Source organism: Anomalospiza imberbis, chromosome 5 (genome assembly GCF_031753505.1).
Source record: "Anomalospiza imberbis isolate Cuckoo-Finch-1a 21T00152 chromosome 5, ASM3175350v1, whole genome shotgun sequence".
Taxonomy (NCBI): Eukaryota; Metazoa; Chordata; class Aves; order Passeriformes; family Viduidae; genus Anomalospiza; species Anomalospiza imberbis.
In genome coordinates this window covers 9,298,404-9,321,185 of record NC_089685.1, presented here as the reverse complement: position 1 = coordinate 9,321,185, position 22,782 = coordinate 9,298,404, and the positions used below count along the sequence as shown (strand labels likewise).

General features: G+C 35.5%; 1 protein-coding gene across 11 annotated transcripts in view; it reads right to left on the bottom strand.

The window, feature by feature from the left end:
* PCLO (piccolo presynaptic cytomatrix protein) overlaps positions 1-22,782 on the bottom strand; it is a 315,212-nt gene that overhangs the window by 128,979 nt on the left and 163,451 nt on the right. For 10 of the 11 annotated variants that reach the window (XM_068189563.1, XM_068189562.1, XM_068189566.1 and 7 more), the window contains exons 7-8: positions 7,841-10,049; positions 2,655-2,791 (exon numbers count right to left, since the gene is read on the bottom strand). In XM_068189563.1, coding sequence (XP_068045664.1) covers positions 2,655-2,791; positions 7,841-10,049 — 2,346 coding nt within the window. Of the gene's footprint in view, positions 1-2,654; positions 2,832-7,840; positions 10,050-22,782 lie in introns of those variants that run through there. The other variant, XM_068189572.1, reaches the window with a different exon arrangement.

Here is a 22,782-nt window from a genome sequence, read left to right as displayed (position 1 = left end):
AAGGAGAATGACTTGCCTTTTTTTTCTCTAGAGTACATTATACTTGGGCACTACAGGTGCCTGTGCAGGACTGGGGTGTGGATACAGGAGACAGAGAGTATGGCACAATGAATTCAGAATTCAGTAACCCTTTTGTTACACACAGGGCTGAAAAAGCCCTTAGGGAGTGGTTACTTTGCCTCACCACTCTCATTGCCCTGATATGGCTTATTTGCCTTCTTTGCTTGAAAATGTAATACTAATGCTAAAAAATAGAGTTGTTAATACTGATTTACATTCTTCTATTGTTAAGTATTTCACAACTTAGCATGGAGCTAATGAAACTTTTTAAAAATCTCTCTGGCCCTTTTTATCTTGTCACAAAGCAATTTAATTTCTGAATGTGTCTGAAAATATATTTGTTTTTAAGTTATCTTAAACAAATGTTCACAGAAGACTCTTAATGTACACAAACTCTGAGTAACATTTTGTTTAGGTAGATGATGTGGAGTTGGTGAGACCTAGCATTTCTCCCTTCTGCAGAGTCACTGGTACTATTTTGTACTGATGTGTGACTGACCTGGATGTAGCTAACCTGGATGGAAAGAGAAGAAACAGAAGGAACTGTTATAAAGCTTCTCCTCACACATCACTTCTTCTCTTCTGCTGAGGCTTTACATGGCATCAGACAGAATTATTTAGAACATGTTCACTCTCCAATTTGCATCCTGTATTTCAAAAAACCTTAAAAAATGCCTTTGGCAAGATTTTGATGCTATATGTCTATTTTCATACAAGCATGGGGATATCGCAACAGCTTGAGGGAGAAAAAAAAAAAACCAACATATTTTCCTCCTGGAAATATCAAGGAAAACAAGAAGTCTTAGGCCCTTTAACCTTTCTGCTGAAAATTTTTGGACAAAATTTTTCAACCAGTCCTAGTGTAGTGCTATTTATATGAGGTAAAAAAGCAAAGATCAGATCTCTGTGACTAAGACCTTGCCTTGGAACTGTTTCTCAGGACAAAGGAGCTCTAAAAGTTAAGTGTATCTTACTAACAACCTCCTGATCAGAGAGCTCAGGGTTAGCAGCAATTCTTTTGGACAAACTTGATTTTCAAGAAAAAATTTCCATTTTACCTCAGAAAGCTGCAGTGGTAAAATACAATTATTTATACTTAGAATAATAAATGCTTCTCATGAGGATTAAAGTGCTTAGAGAGACAGTTAACTATTGCCAGTGATATTAAGAGATGTTAAGACTCAAAAACATCCTTTATCTTTCAATTAAGTTGATTCATAGAATCATAGATCTATTTAAATAGATTGCTGTAAGAATTATATCATGTAAAGCCCTTTTCCTCAACAAGAAAGGAGTAGCCTCAGTACAACCTAGGGTGTGTAAATCTCAATATATGCTAGGGATAGAAAAGGAGGGAAAAATAAATGACAGCTTGTATTGTAATACATTTTAACACTTTGTAAAATCTACACTGTTGCTTCATAAAACCTACATTTGATTGTCAAATGCCAGTGAAAATGCTCACCAACATAAAACTTTTAAAGGCTGCATGACAGTGAAATGTTCCTGTTTTGTGTGTTATCTGAGGAATTAACATGAGCAATATAAGCTATTAAGTATAAAAAAGCGGCCATGAAATACCTTCTCTCAGAATCACAGGATTGTTAAGGTTGGAAAAGACATCTAAGATGATTAAGTCCAACTGTCAACCCAGTACCACCACCATGTCCACCACGAACCATGTCCTCAAGTGCCATAGCCACATGTTTCTTGAACACTTCCAGGGGTGATGACTCCACCATTTCCCTGGGCAGCCTATTTCAATTCTTGACCACCCTTTCCATGAAGATATTTTTCCTACTATCTAAACTAAATCTCCCCTGGTGCAGTTTGAGGTTATTTCCTCTTGTCTTGAGGAAATGCACTCACCGCATTCATTGGATATCATGTAAAAATGTAATCTAAATCAAAACATAAGAATATATCAGGATATAACCTAAATCAATGACAAAAATGACAACTGAAACAAGCAACTGAAGACCTTAGAGATTTGAAATACATAAGCTTTGTTAATAAAAAGTGATAATAGAATGGTACCTGAAGGTATACTAGATTTTAAAGTTGGCAAGCTTGAAAAAGGAGACTATGGTATTTTTGTTCCTCTCTTTAATAAATGAAATATTCTGAGTATTAAATTGATAGAGTCTTGCTGATTTATTAAATAATTAATCACAGACTGTTGGGATTATACTTACCAACTGAAAGTGGAAAAAATGTCAACAGGATAAAGGAATTATTCTTCTTCAACTACTAAAAGAAGGGATTTGAATTTGGATGAAATAAAGCTGGTAAGGGGAAATTAGACTAATTGTTTTCTTTTTTTCTTTCTTTTCTCCTGTAGGAATACTTAAGGTATAGATATTTTCAGTTATATTTCAGAAGTCAAAAGACAACCTGAAAAATTAATACTGAATTGTAGAGGAATGTTAATCTAATTTCATCATCAAATGTTGATGATGAATACAGGTTCAGCACTTCAGCTGAATGCAGCTGGATTTTGAGTAATCCTGTAGTTCCTATGGGAACTGTTGGACAGTGTGATTAAATTATCAATCTTTTATAAAATTAGACGCACATCTTATTTGACAGCTTACTTGATCTTGGTGTTGACTTAGTGGTCGAGAGTGTGACAACTTCTCTGGCAGCCTTCTGTCAAGGATGTGTCCATTCTCCAAACGAGGCTCTCTGGGCTTGTCAAACCAATCTGTTTCTTCCCGACGGAGATGATAGGCTTTGAAAACCAAGGACAGGTCAAATGCTCTGGTCCAGTGCTGGGCAAAGTGCAAGAATGTGCATTGTGCATAGCAAACATGCAGAGTGGTTACTAATTGGCCATGCAGCTAAAGCAAAGTTAGAGGTGAGACTTGAGACATTGAACTTGAGCATTATTTAGCTGTGAGACAGCAAAGGGAGAAGATTTTGTTTATGTCAGAACCATGGATATTAAATAGAGAAGATATCTACCAAGCACTACAGCCACTTCCTTCTTCTGGCAGCTAAGATATTCATTGCAGTTTTCACATATCTCTAAAATGTTTGTTGAGAAAAATTTAGTCATATTAGGTATTTTGCAGTAGACTAAGAAAAAAACCCCAAACGCAGAAAATCCAAAGCAAAACCCAAAATAACCAACCCTCAAAATGCAGACTCCACTAATACCCAAGTTTCTGAACTGAATACTGATCAAAACATTTTGGAAATAATCTAGAGCTACATATAAAAAAATTACAACCTCTTTATGAAATCAATATCAAACCAAATCAAAGAAGATAGGAAACCAACCTGAAATGTAACTGAAATTCTAAGCAGAAATATTACAGGTGCTCTAATTTTTAATTCCATCCCCCGATTTTACAGTACAAACCTTTATGTATGGATCTTTCTTTCTACAAAAGTTCTACAAGGCTAATATTACTGTTTGCAACAGTAAATGTATTAGACATCTTTTAGGGATCAAATAATGTAATTTCACTGAAATCAGATTTGCAAATGCGTATATTTATGCTCACTATTGGGTCAACTGACATAGGCGTCACTCCATTGGCATCCAAATCACGTCCTGTTTTCTTCTATGTTGCTAATCGGTATAAACCAAGGCATTGTTCAGGTAATGCAATGTAGAATGTAAGGGAAGTTTGAATTTTATGCTTTATTAAGCAAAATAAATTTGGAAATCAAAGGAAGACAATATTTGTTTCAACAAAACCACAAGGAATTGCAAACCTTAAATAAGATCAGTTTTTGCTACAGCAACAAGAGTGAATGCACATGACACAGAAAAGAATTTAAAAGGAAAAATGGTAGTGTTAATAATCTTTCCTATTTAGTTGTGGAAGTAAACATTATCTATTTGGTTTAAAGAAATTATTTCAAAAAAATGTTAATGGGAAAAAAGGAAGTTGCATTTTTTCATTACTATTTTCTTAAAATTTTCCAAAAAGAGGAATAATATATATGCATGATTTTTTTCAAAAGTACACATTGTATGTGGTAAAACTAACATTCTATATTATATTAAACCTTTAAAAATTTTTTTAATCTTGATTCAGATATTATGCAGTCTCTTCCTTCATGCCTGTGCACAAACTTAATCTAACATGAAATGGTTTATTTAATATTATTTAGATAAGCATATATGAATTATCAGAAACACTATTAGAGGTTGATGCTTATCTCACTACTGATTAGTTATTAACTGCTATCAATAAACCATTATGATATAGCATGCAAAAATTTCATGCTTTACACATTTATGCCAGTTAGTCAGTACCTGCACAAAGCAGTCTCATTCGTAACTCATCGTGATAGAACTTCTTTCTGAAGCTTGCATGAAGAACCTAATAAATAATCCTGACCCCAGATGCTAATGCTGGCTCTCACAATCTGTGTTATCATCTGAGCAGAAGAAAGAATGATTTTTTTTTCCTCCTGCCTCAGTTGAAATAACTTTTCCTGGATTACTACTCTTGAAAATCTAGAGTTCCATACTGCAGTTCTGACCAGCCTACTTTTTTTTCTTAATCAAACTGTGATAAATGTGTGTATTCTATTGACATTTAAGAAGTTATAAATATATGTGTATTCAGACACACACAAACACACTCCACACTCACATGTACATACACACCCCATTGGTTTTGGCTTGCACGGCTGGGATTTGTCACAGCTGGAAACCTGAAAACAGCCAAGATGAACCACTGACAGTCTTAGAGAAGTCATCCTTTTATTCTAAGGCTAACAGAATGCAGTCAGATGATTCCACCCAAACAGATTAACCAGGTGAGATTGAACTCCAGGCCGTGGGATCCAAGAAATTCAATCAGAGAAGTAACAGTGATCACTCTAAATTCCACAGATGAAAAATTACAAGGAATCGACTGTGTTAATATCTTGGTGTATTGATATCTCAATTTTAAACTTCTAAACTCTGCTGAAGAATTTCAAAATTAGCAAATAAAAGAAAAAAAAACTACTTGAGGTGAGAAAAGGTAGATTTTATACCTTTTGAACAGCAAGGGCTATTTATATTCATAAATTTGAGTACTAGCTTCAACGTTCTTGAAAATTAGTATCTCCAGCATACTTAACAATGTGTGGAAAGTGGCAGCTGTGGGGTTTACAGAGATCTGTTTGCTGGATCAGAGTTTTCATGGTACTGGGAACCCTGAGAAAACTCCAGGTGTTTCAAGATCTCAAAATGCTGTTTATGTTCAATGGGCAGCTCTGGACGTTGTGCTCTTTTGACACTAAGGCTACTTTTTTAACCTATTTGAAGTTTGGAATCCCAGTGTAAGTACTACTTACTACCTGAAGCATGGTTTTAAGAATTGTTACAGTATGTACTTAGTGAAAAACAGAAGGTTTGGACTCAAAGTCTTATTTGCATTCTCTTCTAGTATTTATGAGATGTCATTTATAAAAAATGAACGGAAAGTCACACACGTCTCTGAATTCGAACCAAAGAAAAACAATTCAAATTTGAGATTTTAATTTTTAAAAGTCTTTTAAGGTGACAAATCAAGGTGTAGCACAAGAAGATTTTTCCTAAGACACTGCTTAAGACTGATTTCTTGAAATGAAATCTCATCAAGACCATGCAGCAGTTGCCTAAAATAAAGGGAAGCTGCAAAGCAAACTGTTCGAAAAGTTTGGATGAAACGTGCCAGAATAGCTGTCCACTGTCAGGGCATCAGTTCACTACAGAGAAAGTGCATTCCCTAAAAAAGAAGGCCATGACTTTCTGTAGAAATGTAATTTTTTATCTTACATCCAAATTATATCAATTATTTTCAATACGGGTTACTTGCTATTAGACTGCATATTTGAAAATAATGTCATGAAATGCTTTGGTTTCCCAAGAAATAGGCCATTTGTGAAGACAAAATTTGATAGAAATCAAAAAAAAGACTGCTGAAATGGGAAGCCCCGAGTGACATATCACTCTAATACAGATTATGTGAATTGAATTAGAATACCACGGGAAAGGGTCTAACTAATCAGAGACTGATTTAAAACTGAAGCGTGCTCAACTGGAAGTGTTACATGTATGTCTTGTACAAATATATATGAGAACTATACTGCACTGTAGGGCAGATATGTAATTCCTTATGGCCTGTTCATATGCGTTAGAATAGCACCAAATTGGATCTTTATGGTCCAGTTTGGTTCTCCTTAGTTTTCAGGAGGAAAAGTCCTGTATCTTTCACAATGTGACTCTAGAATGACCTGTAAAAGTCACAAGCTGAGAGGAGACAAGATAGTATCTGCTTATTTAGGAAGAATGATATGAGTTTTAACTCGAGGAGTTCCTCTCAGCTGCTTTCAGATTTAATTATAGGACTCTGCGTGCCAAGAATTGAAGGACAATAAAAACAGTTAAACTTCTGATAAATATCAAAAAAGCTGATGACCCTGAGTCTCTCCTGAAACACAGAGTTTATGAAGAGGTTATCTAAGAAATAAGAAGAGAAATTTACAGAACAAAGCCCTTAGTATGAAGTATGAGAAAGGCAAATAGATATTTTTTTCTAATGCTTATGAGTCAGCATGTGTAAAAAAACCAATAATGCAATAATGAACGGAGGTTAGTAGAAATGTGAAAAATAAACCATACTACTTTATAATCATGCAAGTATGTCTTTTGAGACAATCATTGCCATTTACAGACAATAGAGCGCATGCAAAGTCTCTTTTATTGTGCAGTAAATACACATAAGAAAAAGTTAATGGAGCGCATACAATTTCGAACATATTCATTTCATTTGCCTTCAAACTGTCTTTATGATTTTTAAACAATTTAAAATATATTAAGTCTGAACTGACTCAAACAAAACTGATACATAATTTGCAATTATTTACTCAACATCAGCTTTAACATTCTGCTGTACTTATTCAGAAGCAGCATTTTTAATTGCACTATTTATAATACATCATAAAGGTTCCTTTCATGAACTTAAGAGAGAAAAACTCTTGTGCTTATTTGGCAGACGTGTATGGGGTGCATATAAAACCAGCTACGCTGCATAACCCATCAACAGAAGTAAAATACTTTATGTAAGTTTATTGAAGTATGAGATTGTCTTGCGGTATTCAAATGACAAATTATCTTACATAATCACAATTCTGAATGCACAGAAGTCCACATGACAGGACGCTTTCAACAAACCATATGTAGAATGTTTTTTGCTATTAAGCTCTATATGGTTCTAACATATAATATGTACTTAATGAACAGACTATTTCTATATAAACACAGATCTAAATTGGTGCATCGGGAGATGGAATTGTAATTTTTTGAGTTCTATCATGAAATTTCATGCACATAAAATTACTGGAATTTTTTAGAGATTTGGGAGATTATTTCCAAATCCCAACAAAAACTATTGCAAATAAGTTCAATGATTCACAGTCACTGGAGAGAGCTGCACATAAAGACTGATGGCAGAGTCTGTGTTGTACATGGAATGTTCTACACAGTATCATTGAAAAGTAGACATAAACAAGTGAAAAGGAAAATGCACAAGCAAACCAAAAGGAAAGCAAATCAACAACAATATATTAGCATGCAAGAGTAGCTTAACACCATTCAGAAACTGTTAGGGTAAAATAAAAAATATCAAATACGACAAAACAAATCAACCCCGAAAAATGTAGATACACAGAAGATGCACCAAGGAACAGAAGAAGAACAAGTCTTTGAAGTGTAACAAAAATCAGACACATGCATAGAAATGAGGATTTGCGTTGTGATAGTAAGATACCAGTCTGAGGCCTAATTTACCTTCACTGTCTGACATGGCATGCTGGAAGTCATCCATGATGAAGGCTATATCTCGATCATAGCCTCGAGTCCGTGACTCCTCCCTCATATGCTGCTGGACCTCGGGTAATGAATGGCTCGATCCAAACTGGTCCCTGGTATCTGCAGATATTGGTGGCAAGGGTCCAGCTGCCGCTCTTGCCATTCCCATTGGCTGTCCAACAGGACTTAGTGGGCTCTCCTCCTCTGAGTTCTGTGCTACTATTGGGATCCTTCCCCTGCTTTGGCTAATAGGTAGACTGGTGGGTTTAGTTCTTCCAGAAGGTGCTGCATGGCTAAAGGAAACATCTAAAGGTTCAGCTTCTTGGGCTTTCAGTCTTAAAGAAGAACTGGAAGAATCTCTTTTCAATGACAAATCGAGCCCATACACTGAGGAGGGCCTAGATGAGGGCCTAGATCTACTACCACTGCTATAAGACTTGTCTGCTTCATCTTGTAGTGCAGATCTCATTGTTGGACCTAGTGCACTCCCAAGGCCTGCTCCAATGGATGACGTCAGTGGTGGCCCCATGTACTTCTGTTGGTCACTAATGTTTTTTCTAAGGCCATAAGTGATATCATCCTGAAGAAGCCTTGCCCTAGTAGTAATTCCCCCAAGTGTTGAAGTGCTAGAAGTCATATAGCTTGAATAGTCAGGCTCAAGGTCTCTGCTTTCTTGGATAGGTGAAAACTTTGTTAGTTTGGGGTCTATCAAGGCTTTCTTGTGTTTTGACTGCTTCTGGTAAAGGAGGGCTGCTGGGAGTTGCTTAGCAGCCTGTTTCTCAAGAGTAAGCCTACCTATGCTGTATTTCTCAGATTTTGGAAAATGCCTGTAGCTGCCCTCTCCATGGTAATACTGTGACAGGCCAGCCAGATGATCGAGACTTTCTGCACCTCTACGGAACTCTTGCTTTATCTGGTGTTTTAGAAGTTTGAGCTCATAAGGGTCCTCCATTGGATCTTCATCAGCTTTAACATAGGAATGTAACCTAGAGGACGTCTGCAGTGGTGCTAGGAAGTCTGACACTTCTTGTGCTCTCCTGGCCTCAGTTGTGCGAAGAAGTCGATCTGTTTTGGTCAGATCTTTCTCATGGAGGCTAAAACTGGAACCGAGAGCTCCTGTTCCTTTAGTAAGTTCTCCTATATCATCAATCAGCACATAATTTCGGGGTGTATGGTGGTGGTCTATATCTGCATAGAACGAATCTGCAGATATGCTCGATATAGGGCTGCTTGCTATGCTGTTTCTCTCATCTAGTCCTATCCTTAAGTCCAAGGTAGAGTATTTACTGCCCAGCTGGGAAACTGCATAACTATTGTCAGTTGAAACTGGTGCTATCATGAGAGGCTGATTGCGAATTACATCATAGTTTGTTGTTATCTTAGGCTCCATATATAATGTGGTCTGTCTTGGCTTTGGCTGTATCACCATCATCTGTGATGGGAGTTGATAAGATGGCTGTTGAGATGGTGGAGGTTGAGCCTGTGGGGTAAAGGACATAGTAGCTCCTGTTTGGAATGCTGTCTGGGTCTGATAGGGTGAAACCTGCTGGTGATACAAAGGCTGCTGTTGTTGGTAATGTGACTGCTGTGTGAACTGAGTTGGTGCTTGAGTTGGCAGGGCAGGAGATGAATACTGATATTGAGCATATGGGCTTGTAGCAGGGGCAAACTGTGTTTCTGGCTGGGTTTGTGGTGGCATAAACTGGTTAAATTCTGTCTGGGGTGCAGTACGTGGTCTTTCCAAGCCATGCTGAGTTTCTATTCTTGTTGACCTGGTATTATTAACTTCACTGTCTGACATATAATCACGTTCTTCTGCTACTCCTTGGAGATAGGCACGCTCTCTCTTTTCTCTTTCTTTTAGTAGGGCTTCTTTCCTCCTATTAATGCCCATTTCCAAGTATCTCAACTTGGCATCTATTTCTTTTTCCTCCTCATCTAGCTCTGCTTGCTTCTTCCTAAGCTTGGCTGATTCACGTTCAACCAGATCCAATTCCCTGTCTATGTCCTGAAGAATTTTGGCTCTGGCCATAGTGGTGGTCCTACAAATCCTTCTCCGTGAAACTGATCCCACAGAAGTATATGGGGACTGAGTTCCTGCTGTTGCTTCCTCTGGAGGTGGATTGGGCAGAGTCCTCTTCACCTTCTTTTGAGTGCTGGATGGAGTCATGCTTGAAGAACCTTTTGACTGCAATAGAATAAACAAAACTGAATCACTATGCTGCAGGAAAATTAATCACAAATTATTTAAATTTTTTCAGGTTATGGCTTTTTAACTTAACCACATACTTTCCTAAAGTCAGTAAATTTTGTATCTGTGATTAAGCAGCAGAAAACAGAAAGAAAAATGGCTATCATTCTGCTAAAGATGAACAATCTAATGCAAAAATAAGGGCGACACTCACTAGGACTTTGTTTAGCCTAAGATTAAAAAAATCTACCTTATATTCTTAAAATTGAATCAAGGGTAATTTTAAAGTTTTTTCTTTTTTTTTTTTCTTAAATTTCTGCATGGTTATAAATAAACATATACAATGCGTATGTGTGTGAGAGGGAATTATATATACATATATACCTCCCTTTTATAGAACAGGTAATTTAATAAAAAATATGTATAATTATAAATGTACTTATATAAACATTATTAATTAAATTTATTTATAATCTGTATGGTCAAATAGATGACTCTGACCCAGACAATGAAAATATACCCATAAGCTATAACTTCTACTGAAATCCAAACAGAGCAGAACTTTCTAGCAACAAGACAGGTAGTTCTCTCATGATCTTGTAATTTTTTGTCTCATATCTGATGCTATATATATTAATATTTTCAGAGGATTTTCTTGTCCCTTACAAAACTGGCATAAGCTTTCTTCAGTTCACTGAAGACTTTCATAAATGAAATTTGTTCCAGTTAGGAAGCTACAGTTTAAAACTTTTAAAAAATTAAGCAGTATAAAATTATAACAATTTAATTCCATCCAGATTTCCAGACTTCCCCACAGTTAATGGTAGAAGAGTGATTCATCCTGATGTAGAACTATCTACCTTAGCTTGATAATTATTTTTTTTTGAGGTGCCCATCTCCCTTCATCAGCTAGGGAAGTAGACAATGCAACTGGTTAGATGCAATTCAATTTGCATCCTAAATCACAAATGGTTTTGAATTTATTTTTTTTTTTTTTAGTTTTAAAGTTTAGGCTCCCATGCAATGTATACTGGTTAAGAAGCAGAACTTGAATGATTTTGAAATTGTATCCTATCTCCCTAAAAGCTTCTTACAAATCTTGCCTTAGCAAAGAAAAAGAGATTGATCTACACATGCACACTGAAAAAAAAGAAAAATCAGCTCAGCCATTACAGAATGCAAACATGTTATTACCAACATATAGAAGCATTTTAGCCCAGTTTAATAAGAGAAGAATAAAACCAATATTGATCAAGTTAACTCTCTTGCCTCTGCAGACAAGAACAGCATTTCTGCAAGGATTAACATTTTTAATGAAAAATGGCATTTCTTTTGAAATAAATGCCACTTCATTCAGATAAGTTATAAATAATATTAATTTTAAGTAGGAGTTTATAAATCAGTATTTTCTCAGTTTAAAATGGCATCAATAAACTGTACAAGTTTTTAAGAAATATTGACAATTCCCTTTTGCTGGTCCTCTGTTACCTAGCTTTAAAAAATTATAATAATCAACACATCCTTTGCCATGGATCTTTAAGGAAACATTCACCACCTTTTCAAGTGCCATTTAAGCTCTTTTATTCTCTTCATCTAAATTCCATCAGTTTTTGCACATTTCAGATTTCAATAAAAGCAATTTAATCTTTTCAGCTTCCTGTGGCCATTTCACAAACCTATGTTGTGCCAACAAATCAAAGGAGCTAATTTTATCTTGCTCAGTGTGCACTTATAAGCAAAGACAAATTAATCATCTACAGTAGGTCTAGTTGGCTAATGTTTTATATTGCAAAATCAGTGTAATAGCACTGTTAGTTCCCCCTCATGAACTGAAATAGGGATCACAGATGGTGAAGCAGTCACAGATGGTCACTGGTATTGGGAAGCACTATTAATAAAACAGTCATTAAAAGGTCTACAATACTTTATGGAATTAATAATTTCAAATAATAGTTAAGTTGCTGATGCATAAATCTCAGTGTCTATGTGTTTCATGTGTTTCAGTGTACTATGAGTTTTAACAAAATTTGTTTTTAGATCTCTCTGTATATGAAGAAATTTAGACTAACAGATATTACAGGAAGATGTTACACTTGCCTTTGTAAACATATTGATAACCTCTAAGCTACTCTAAGCTATTGATTATCTTTAGCTACTATTCTCACAAAAGGAAGACTTAATTACTTTTACTTGAGATTTATACTGGGACAAGAAAAAGAAAATTAGTACTGTGATAAAATGTGTGCATTTTTCTTGTTCCTGGATATTTACATCATCACTTATGTTAGCATGCTCCTTGGGAACTGTCTTAGTAGTTTGAAGGGAAGTTCAACTGCAATATTTTGACAGACAACTTTAACGTGGCTTTTATTAGTTTTTGCATTTCTACTGACTTTGTTAAATAGCATGGGAAAGAAAAAGGCAAGCTAGGGCTGATTTAGCCAAATTCTAATCTTTTTATCAAAAACAATTGTGAGTGGAAAGGAGTAATTGCGTTCGTTGTCTAGTCCTATCTCTGTATTTTTGGTCATTGTCTCACATTTATAATGTATGCTCACTTTACATTTGAAGTACTCAAAGGATAGATGGGGCAGAAATCTTCATGAGACCACTCTGGAGCCACATAAACCTATCAAATACAAGCAGGCATTCTTAGACCTTACAATCACTGGTTAAAGGTTAAGTTATATATCAGACAGGTGACCTTAGAAGCTCTCTGACTAAATAAACAATGAAGTTTTCTACTATATTTTACCAAGTTTTCCATCTTAATTCTAGTCAGATCACTTCTAGCTAACTATTAGCATCATCACTAATTTTTTTTTTTTTTTTTTTTTTTTTTTGTTTAGCAAACCATCACTCCAAATTTTGAGCGTAACTTCCAAAAACTACAAGTAAATTATTCTGGTTTTTTGTTTTACCATGATGCTCATATAAATGTTATTACTTGATTGCTGACTCTTGTATAATTTTACACTAGTCTGGAATATCCCTTCAGGGTGGACTTAATGGTAATCAGATATGCTTCTGAGGCAAAGCAGACCTTGTTAAAATAAGGCCTATGCTCATGTTTGATATAAAGCTTCAAAGAAGTTCTCCGCAATACTACAAACTAAAGAACTGAGAAACAAACTATCTTTCCCTTTCAACACCACTCCTTAAGCCTAAAAAAGTTTTGAAATAAACATAGGAGGAAATCTTCTCAGTCTTGCAGTTCAATGACAAGATAACATCACAGTAAGGAAGCCAAAAGTCTGAGCTGAAGGTTGCATGCAAACAGATTTAGCAAAATCTTGCTTTTCTGCCTTGCCAATGCACATTAGTCTTGACGTGAGTTATTCTCTGAGTTGGAATTTATAGAGGTCATCTGGAAAAAGGCTTGTGAACTCTCTTAAATTCTTTTAAAACTTTGGAATAACTCTTTTGCAATGACCATCCTGTTCCTTGTGAATCTTTCTAAAAATACCTTTTTCTACCGATTTCTGTCTCTTTTAATTTGATGTCATTGTTTACAAAGCCAGCAAGACTCTGACCCACTATAAGAATCAGTCAGTTACTAGGAAAAACTAATATGTTCTGCTGCTTTTTATCTGTTTTAAATAGACAGTTTACTTTGAGGGACTGAAAGGCTCAGGATACCTGCGATGAATTTCTACCTCTAAACACTATGTTTGATTCTAGCTACACAATCTTTCTTGTCCTCTTCTCAATTGAGTTTTTGAACATGATATGCTGCTCTCCATTCAGGTAGCCATGTTTGGATATTAGTTTCATTTTCTCAGAAGCTCAGCTTTGACACTTGAGTATACAATTCTGGCATGTTTTGAATTTTACTTGTAAAAATATAATCCTTATTATTCATTCTTCTTTTAAAATTTTCTGTGATCACCAAACAATCTTCATCTTCTTCGGCCCTCTTTAGAGTTGACAAAACAGACCTGCACTTGTATATATATATATATATATATATATATATTTAAAAGTAGGGAAAAATACTGAAAATAATGTATACTATATGTATACATATATGCATTTTCAGAAGCCAATTACAGTTGTGATGACAGCATCTTATAAGTTTGTAATCACCAGGCCACAAAATAGACACAGTGATGTCAGACTAAAGTGGATTATAGATAAGGCTTCTCCTCTGCCACAATCCCCAGAAGACTCAACAGCATGGTGAAAATCCTGCTCTATACTGCAGAAGAACAAAAACTCACTTTCTGTAGGGCTAGGTTCCCTGAAACATTTGAAACTAATTTGCAACAGACTTGAAATGTCAGCAGAAAGTTGGCTGTATTCTGTTTTTTCCTGCTACTAGAAAAACAATGCAAATAGTATTTTTTGTCTTAAACAAGGATTATGTAGTCAATAAACTGTCACAGAAAACTTATAACTAGCATCAAGTTGAGAGATGGATGCTGATGTGTTAATGAAATTACTGGAAATAAACTGTTTTCACCAGATAAGATGTCAGGTAGTGGAGGGATAGAAATTACTCTCCCATTCAGAAAAAAATCACCTAGGGCTGGGACCAATGCAGATTGTTAAGGTGAAGCCTGTGCTGTAGCTCACTTTCCAGCTCTCACATCTTGGATTTCTCATGTAACAAACACCTTCCAAAATCAAACCCCTCCAAAGCCCCAAAATGCACAGTTAAAATTGCAATTATAAGACAGCTGTTCTACTTATAAAGAGTTGGAATGTGTTACTCAGTATTACAGCATATGCTCTTCATTGTAAGAAATGTATCAGAAGAGTCAGAAATTTTAGCAATTCATTATTTTAAACATGTAATTTACTACAAAGAATCCATGAAAATCTGTTATTATTCATTAGGACTTCTCAGTAATTTAACAGTATCTTTAAAATTGCTTGCAAATGAGACCCAACTCCTAAAGATATTAAAACTAGTATTAGATTGCTTCATTTAAGTATGAAAACCTTGACTACATCTTCCTATAGGTGCAGAGGTCCTGAACAATGTTTTGTAACTTGTCCTGTGCAAATAAATTTTCTCATGTAGGTTTTTATGGACACTTCTGGACTTAGTATCTATTATGTGGTAACTGCTGATGAGAAGGCACCACCTTTGTTAAACCCTGGTTAACAAATGTAAGAGCAAGAATACTGAGAAGCTTTTCTCTGCTGGCTAAGGCTGACATAGGGACACTATAGCATGAAGAACCACAGAAAGTGGGAACCCTCCAAGGAAGTCACCGGGTTAAAGGAAGCAGATGAGTTGTGTATGATAAGGAAAATATATAGAGACATGTATTTAATAAAAGCTGGTGTCATCAGCAGTGCTGAGAGTGGAGTAATACCTGCTCTGAACAAACTCTAACCCATAGTAAAACCTTATCATACAACCAGTACTGCCTTGGCTTGTGTGCCATTGCTGGCAAGGGTAGTGCAAGATTAATTTGATAAGCTGAATTTGGCCTTGTATCGGGGAGTGAAATACCCTGCTTCATGAGCAATATACGAGAGCTTTCCTTCAATGTAAGTCTTGCCCTTTTTTTCTGCAAGTATGTTGCTCTGGGGAATGAGCAGTCAGGCAGAAACTAGTTTCTAAATCACTACACAGCAGCACTGAGATGCCAGTCAGTCTGATTTTCTGTCTTTTTTTTTCCCACTTCTTTGGAGGCCTCTAAATATAAATTTCTTTTCTGTTAACACCAATATGCAATTTTTAGAAATAGTCTATTCCAAAACAATAAGAATTTTTCAGTTTTTTTGCTTTCCTTCATGTCAGTCAGAGTTATTCATTCCTCAGATAAACACTTTTGTACTTTCCATCCCTTTACTCCTTCATTTTCTCTGTGAAATTGTTTGAAATTGCCATTTTCACTTCAAATGCAAGGGAGACAACACAGTGCACTTCCTAACAGCTGACGTGACGTGAGATACCAACTTCTATCCTCAGTTAAACACATAAAAGCCCATATGCTTCTTTTGATCATGAGGGGAGAAGGGAGAAATTCAAAGGAAATTTGATATGCAAACTACAGACAGATGTGGCCCTTACACTGTGATTTTCAAAGGAATCTAAATCTACATTTCATCTACTTTATGAGAGCAGACATAATAGTTGTTCCCAGTTGTTCGCACAGAAAACAGTTTTACACAGACTGATTTGGGATTCATTTGGAATAGGATTGACAAATTTGCCTATAAAGGGTAATGGGACAATTCCCTTCTCAATTTCTAAAAATTAGAAATAGCAGTTTAAATCAGCAGTAACACATATTTGAGAAATAAGTTCACAAAAAAAATGAAATCCATTGTTTTGAAACTTTGATTTAGATAGTGTAATTGGAATGACATTCCATGTATATGCATTCAAAGAACTTTAGACAACATACACATTATTCACAAGTTTACATTTTAATTCCCTTATCTTACCTCTACAGATCATATCTATACTGTTTGCTTTTTCTGCTCACTGAAAACAGTCCTTTTCCCCAATTGCTTAAGTACAATTCACCACTTTTTGTATTTTTTTTTCTTTCATAGCTTAAGCCTTATGTAAAAGGGAAACATAACTCACAGTAACAGTACATTCAAAACACATTATTTTCTTTTTTATTTGTAATTTTCCCTTCTGCAATCCTTTGCTATTTATCTTTGCAGCCATATTACTCATCTTTGCAAGATGTACTGGGATAGCATTACAGGTATCTCAGTTACTTTGCAATGGAGAAAAACCTCTGGCAGATTGATTCAGACAATGGGCATCTGTCAAGCCAATAGAAAGAGTCAATTTGTCAGAGTTGAGTACTGCTTCTGCATTGGAATCTCTTTACCAAATGGGCTCAATGTTTTCCCCATTATTCCATCTCTGAGAAAGAAGAGAAGGAAAAATAAGGAAAAGGAAGGGAAAAGGGGAAAGGAGAGGAGAAGGGGGAAAGCCTGTCCTCCAACCAGAGGAACATGGTCAGAATTTATTTTCTGAATGACAGATACAGATTTTATACTTTGCTACGAAAGCCTTGAAAACATTGCAGGAAATATACAGCTGCTATATAGGCAATATCTACTGATGCTTCCTAAATGCTTGTCTTTATATGCTTTGTACTAAGATATGTTAAATATTCTCAAGTATTTTATTTATATATCAGTAAACTAAAAACTATTGAGGGATTTCACAGAAAGAAAATACTATTCTACCATTTTTGCACTACTGTGTTTTCAGTAGCAACTCCAGCTCATACTCTGAGAGCTAAAGTACTACAGCCCTACTCCAGGGCCAAAGACTGATAAAGAATTTAAAACAAGTCCCTTTTTTTGTGAATTAAAATCTTTCCTCATTTGCTAATTACTTTTAAGAAGTTATGCAATTTTTGTTTAAAATAAAAAAGGAACAAAATTAATGGATTCTTGGATTTTTCTATACATCATCTTCCACACGACTCAGTAAAGTTTCTGAAGAGGGGAATTGTTAAGCATATTTTACTTTGACAACCAAAAGATTATGATATAAATGACAAAACAGAAGACAAAGAGTCCTTGTAGGAGTCTATGTATTGAATAACAATAACTTGAACAAAAGGAAGATTCACTATATGGAGAAGTAAAAATGGCAGAACTAGGAATCCTCTGAGGTAGATGCTTAACAAGATTAGGTCAAAGCCTGTAGATTCATGGTGACTATGTACTATGTATATTACACTACAACATAATCAGTGTTTCTTAATCATTCATCACTTCTTTTTCTCCCCTCTGGTGTTTCACTGATAGTTTAAAAAGAATTGTACATAATACAGAACCAAAAATACTCTGAACTTCTCTGCCAAAAGATTTTCAAAAGTTATCAAAAGTTCTATGATGTGGAGGGACAATCTGATGCTTGTGATAGATTAGGACACAGGTACTGTTTGCACATGATGAGCCCTGTCTCCAAGACAACCCATTTCTGGATTTAACTAACTGATAAGAACTGTACCTTAGTAATGTTTTTCAATACAGAGGCAATGCTATTTGCCACTGGCAATTGAAACAAGGTATATTAAAGGATATTGTACCAAAATATTAACTGTTAGATCTGGGATTTATTGATTGCAAAGCTACTTGTGGCAATAGAGAAAGGCATCAGCAAACTTTATCTTCAAATACCAAAATCCTTGGAATAAATCTTTCTGCATGTAATGAAATAGCCTTACCATGGGCTCACTCACTAATAGAAATCAATAATACAACATTTTCCATCATGTAACACACAAATCATTATGTGTCATACCCCTTAGTCAGAGTGATACATTTTATTTGAAACTCAGACCTCATCTGTGGAAAATTTCACAGGATTATAAATAATATTTTCCCAGTAAATGGGAATATACTTTAATTTCTTTTCCTTTGCAATCTAACTGAGAATCCTGGCCAGAAAATACTTGTAAGAAAAATTCAGAACAGTTTATACTTATCAGTATGATATCCATATGCTGAATTAGCACCATCTGCTTTCAACAGATATCAGGCTACTTTGCAAACTTTTGGCAACAATTAAAAAAAAAAAAAAACTAAAAAATACTGAAACAATCAAAACTAACTCCCCCTTTATCTTTGAAAGAAAGGAAATATCAATCTTGTTGCATAGGGAATGAAAAAAAAAAAAACAAAAACACAAAACCAAAAAAAATTGTGTGAGAAAATCTTGGCTTTTTCTGCCTCTCCTTCACTACAGACTTCCTCCACAGGATGGGAGCTGACGAGACACCACATGCTGTGCCACAGCCCTTGTTTCTTCACAAGAGTGAGGATTCATCTGCCCAAGCACAGGCATCGTGCAGAGTTAGTCTGAGCTAGTCCTCCAGACTACTGAACTGCAAGAAAGTGCCATTTTTCTTCAGCTCACTCTATAATCACACCTGTTTCTCCTGACAACCGTGGAAACAGCCACATGTAAAAAACACAAGCCACTAGCAAAAGTCTCAGGACAGGAGGTCATTCCCAGTCACCACAACCAGAGCAGTTTCAATTCCTGCTTTTGGTTTCCCATGCAATATCTGCTTAAAGCAGAGTTTTAATCCTTTTGATTTTTTTTGCAGGAATCTCACCACCTTTTCAATTCAGAAATTACACCTTTCCTCAGCAAAGGTTCAGGGTTTGGCTCAGTTTGATCATTCAGGCACTTTATTCTGTACTCATGATGCTTTTCTTCCCCAGTCTATGATTAAAGGTGGCAGAGTAAGCAGAGCCCTGATTTACCACTTTCTCTAAAATGCAGTTCATGCTGGGGAGCAATGGCTATGTAGCTGCTGCTCTAAGGCACAGATTAGACAAACTCACCACGTGCCCCCCTGCCTAATTCAGGCCTTTCTACAGCCATCACAGCAAAGCCTTCTTTTGTCCTTTCTGCTCAGCCCTGGCTTCATCTATACTGCTGTGCACCTGCAGAATGGTCTGCATCGAATTCCCCCTCCTTTTTCCAAAACTGCCTTAAAATTACCAATACAACATATTCTGTTGGTGGAAAGCATATTTCTTACACAGCTCTGGTACTATATACCATGGTCCCAATATTACACACTGTGGATAGAATAAGTTTGGGGAGCTCTCCTTGATTGCTGATACATCTCTTCCAGGCTTCAACCCATTCCAAGAACTCACCAGCCAACAGGTCTTGCAGTAGACTCTGAATAAGCCCCTCTGCCTCAACTGGACAAGTTGATTTCTCCTTCAGTTCATATTGCAAGTATTTTTCTCTCTCTTCTCTGCAGTTTCTAAGTGACTCCCTTAAACTTCCTTCTGCCTGAAATTTTTCTTTTCCCTCTCCCTCCATCCCTCATTTTCTGAAGCATAAAAATTCCCCCTAAAATACGCTCAGTTGATCCCAGGGCAGGCGTAATCCTCACACCTTTTAAAGAAATGTAGTTGAACCTGACAACAAACAGAGTAGATCATCTGCCACAGATGGCTAAACTTAGGAGGTGTGAAAACTACTCACAGTATGTCCGGATTTTCCATTACACTTTTTCCACAGTGAGAACATGCACTAGCCAGACCACACAAAACTCCACATTCCTATTCTTATTTTCATATAAAAATGGCATTTCCAGTTTGATACAAATCCATTTCCAAGTGACACAAATCAAATTAACCTCTCCTCCCAACCCACCCCTAACCTTCAAAAAAAGCCAACTTTTTAAAGAAAGCATTAACACTTGAATAAACACATGCAGAAATCTGCTACACTGATATAAAACAGAGCATCTTCTCAAGGAACAAAAACAGCTTTTATCTGTTTAAACAGATACCAAAGTGAAACAGATTACCTTTTTTTTTCCCAAAATATATTTTAAAATATATGAAACCATTTTCTTAGAGTTTACTTTGTGCTTGGGGATTTTTGTTTGTTTGTTTATTTTTATATGTGTTCTACTCTCTGTGGATACTGCAGCAGATTTAATCCATGCAGCTGAGACAGAGAAGTGGCAAATGCTTCATCTGTATTTAAAACTAGATTGGACATCTACTCCATCTCTTTACCAAAGAAATCCAGACAAGGAACTCAGTTTAGTCTTGATTAGCTCAACTGAATAAAACTGAGTTTTTAGAACATCCTCTTTCTCCTCTTAAAAGGCATAAATGGAGATAATATTTATATTTTATTATTTTACTAATTATTAAATATAATTTCTATTACTAGCACCGTAATCTACATTCATTTTCAGAGGAGGAAGTATTCCACTCCTGGATAAATTGCATCAGATGATAACCTTGCATGCAATGTGATATTTAATGCAACTGTGTAGGGCTGAGGAAGAAGAAAGCAGTAACCTTTAATGAATTTTCTTCCTACTATTTTAATAGCAATTATACTATTTTAGAATCATGACCTTCCTCTTCCCATTTCTGCTTGTTGTGACAAGTAGGACATGAAGACAGAAAGTTGGCAAAGACTAGTTTTAAACACTAATGAAGCTAAAAATTAAGATAAGGCAGCAGAAAAATCAGAAGTTAATGTGAAAAATGTGCCATTTGCAGTTTCTAAACCTACATATATAACAAAAAAAAAAAAAGACAAAAGAAGAGGAGAAACAGAATTGAATGCAAGAGCAATATTTCAAGACACGAAAGAAAAATTATTATTCTTATAGTTGGCCTGGAATCCAGGATATATATTCATTACAGGTACAAAAGGAAAAAGGCTCTTTTCTTTCCTCTCATTTTCAGATCTCCTATTCTTCTTCCAAAACATTCTTTGTCCACTGCTGCCATAGGTAAAAAAATCCAGATAAAGAATAACTCTGCTTGATTATATGCATATGGACTATACCAATCACCCTAAACATGCAATATGACATTTCTTATTACAGAAACACAGGAAATAATCATTAAAAGATGTCCATGGGATAATGAGACATTTGGGTTGGTTCCCTTCTCTGTTCTTTTCTATATGTTTTACTCACTGTTTTAAAATTTCTAGCAAACACAGACTTTACAAAGAAAAGAAAATTAATGAAACCCTGTAATATATGTAATCATCCAAATGCATATTCCAGACCAGTGGAAGAGTAAGAGATCAAAAATTAATCCAAACCTTCGAAAACTAATGGCTACTGAATATATTAGTGACATCTTATGTGCACGAAGTGTCAGGCTTTGCCAGCATGTCATTTGGTATTTTTTGGGTCCAGAGATGTTAACAGAAAATCAAATGATTGTTCTGAAGTCTCAAATAGTTGGATGCTCATTGGGACCTATAGCAGCCTGAGGCACAGAGTGGTGATACATCCCCTTACAGATAAGAAATGGCAGTACTTATGGGTTGAGAGCAGAACTGTTGTGAGTGTGATTTGTCAGAGGAGTGCTCCCAACTACTTAAAAATGCAGGAGTGACTAATGGTTTTTAGCCAGTGAGGATGTCAGAAGAAAATGTTTCTGGAGACACAGTTCCAGGACAATAAAATTTTAAGAAAACAGTATTACACAAAACAATTAGTTAGTATTTAGTTAGAAAACAAGATAAAATGGCTATCCATGAAAATGGTTCTTCTAAACATTCATTGCATAATGAGAACTTTAGCTAGGATGGAAAGACAAGAAGCACAAACGTTAAACAGTTTAATGCAGAAAGTCACCCTCCAGTAACAGGCCATAATAACATGTTTAATACCACTATAGAGATGAGGCATGCCTACTTGAAACACTAAATAATTGGATGTCAGACAGTGTCTGATGTAGAAAAATAGTTTTGGTCATTAGTTCACCTATATAAAATCAGTGGGTGCAGAGATTTTGTTTCAGTTTGTCTCATTTTGAGTCAAATCTGATTTTCTTGGCATCCTAAGATTATTAGCAATTTAGGAGCACCTAGATCTAATTGACAAAATTTAAAAGATATTTCTATTTAATATTTTGCAAATTCTGAATAATTTTTGTATTAATTTGGTATTATTTAAAATATAAATATTGTATGTTATTTAAGCAAAGCAACATCTCTTAGCCGAAATATTGGATCCTGCAAAAAAGTTAATGTTTAAAGGTTTTCAGCTTTATTAGCCACGTATTTATTTGCCTGTGAGCTAAGACTGACAAAAAATATTGTTTAGCATCAGTCATGAACTGATTTTAGAGCCTTGGAAAGATGAGGATAGTGAACATCAAGTCATCTTCCATGATGAACATTGCTTTTATATAATTTCTAAGTCATTAAGTCGAGTATCTATATGGTTTTACTCCATTTTCAGATGACAGTATTGATGTTCATAGATCTTTGATAAGACTA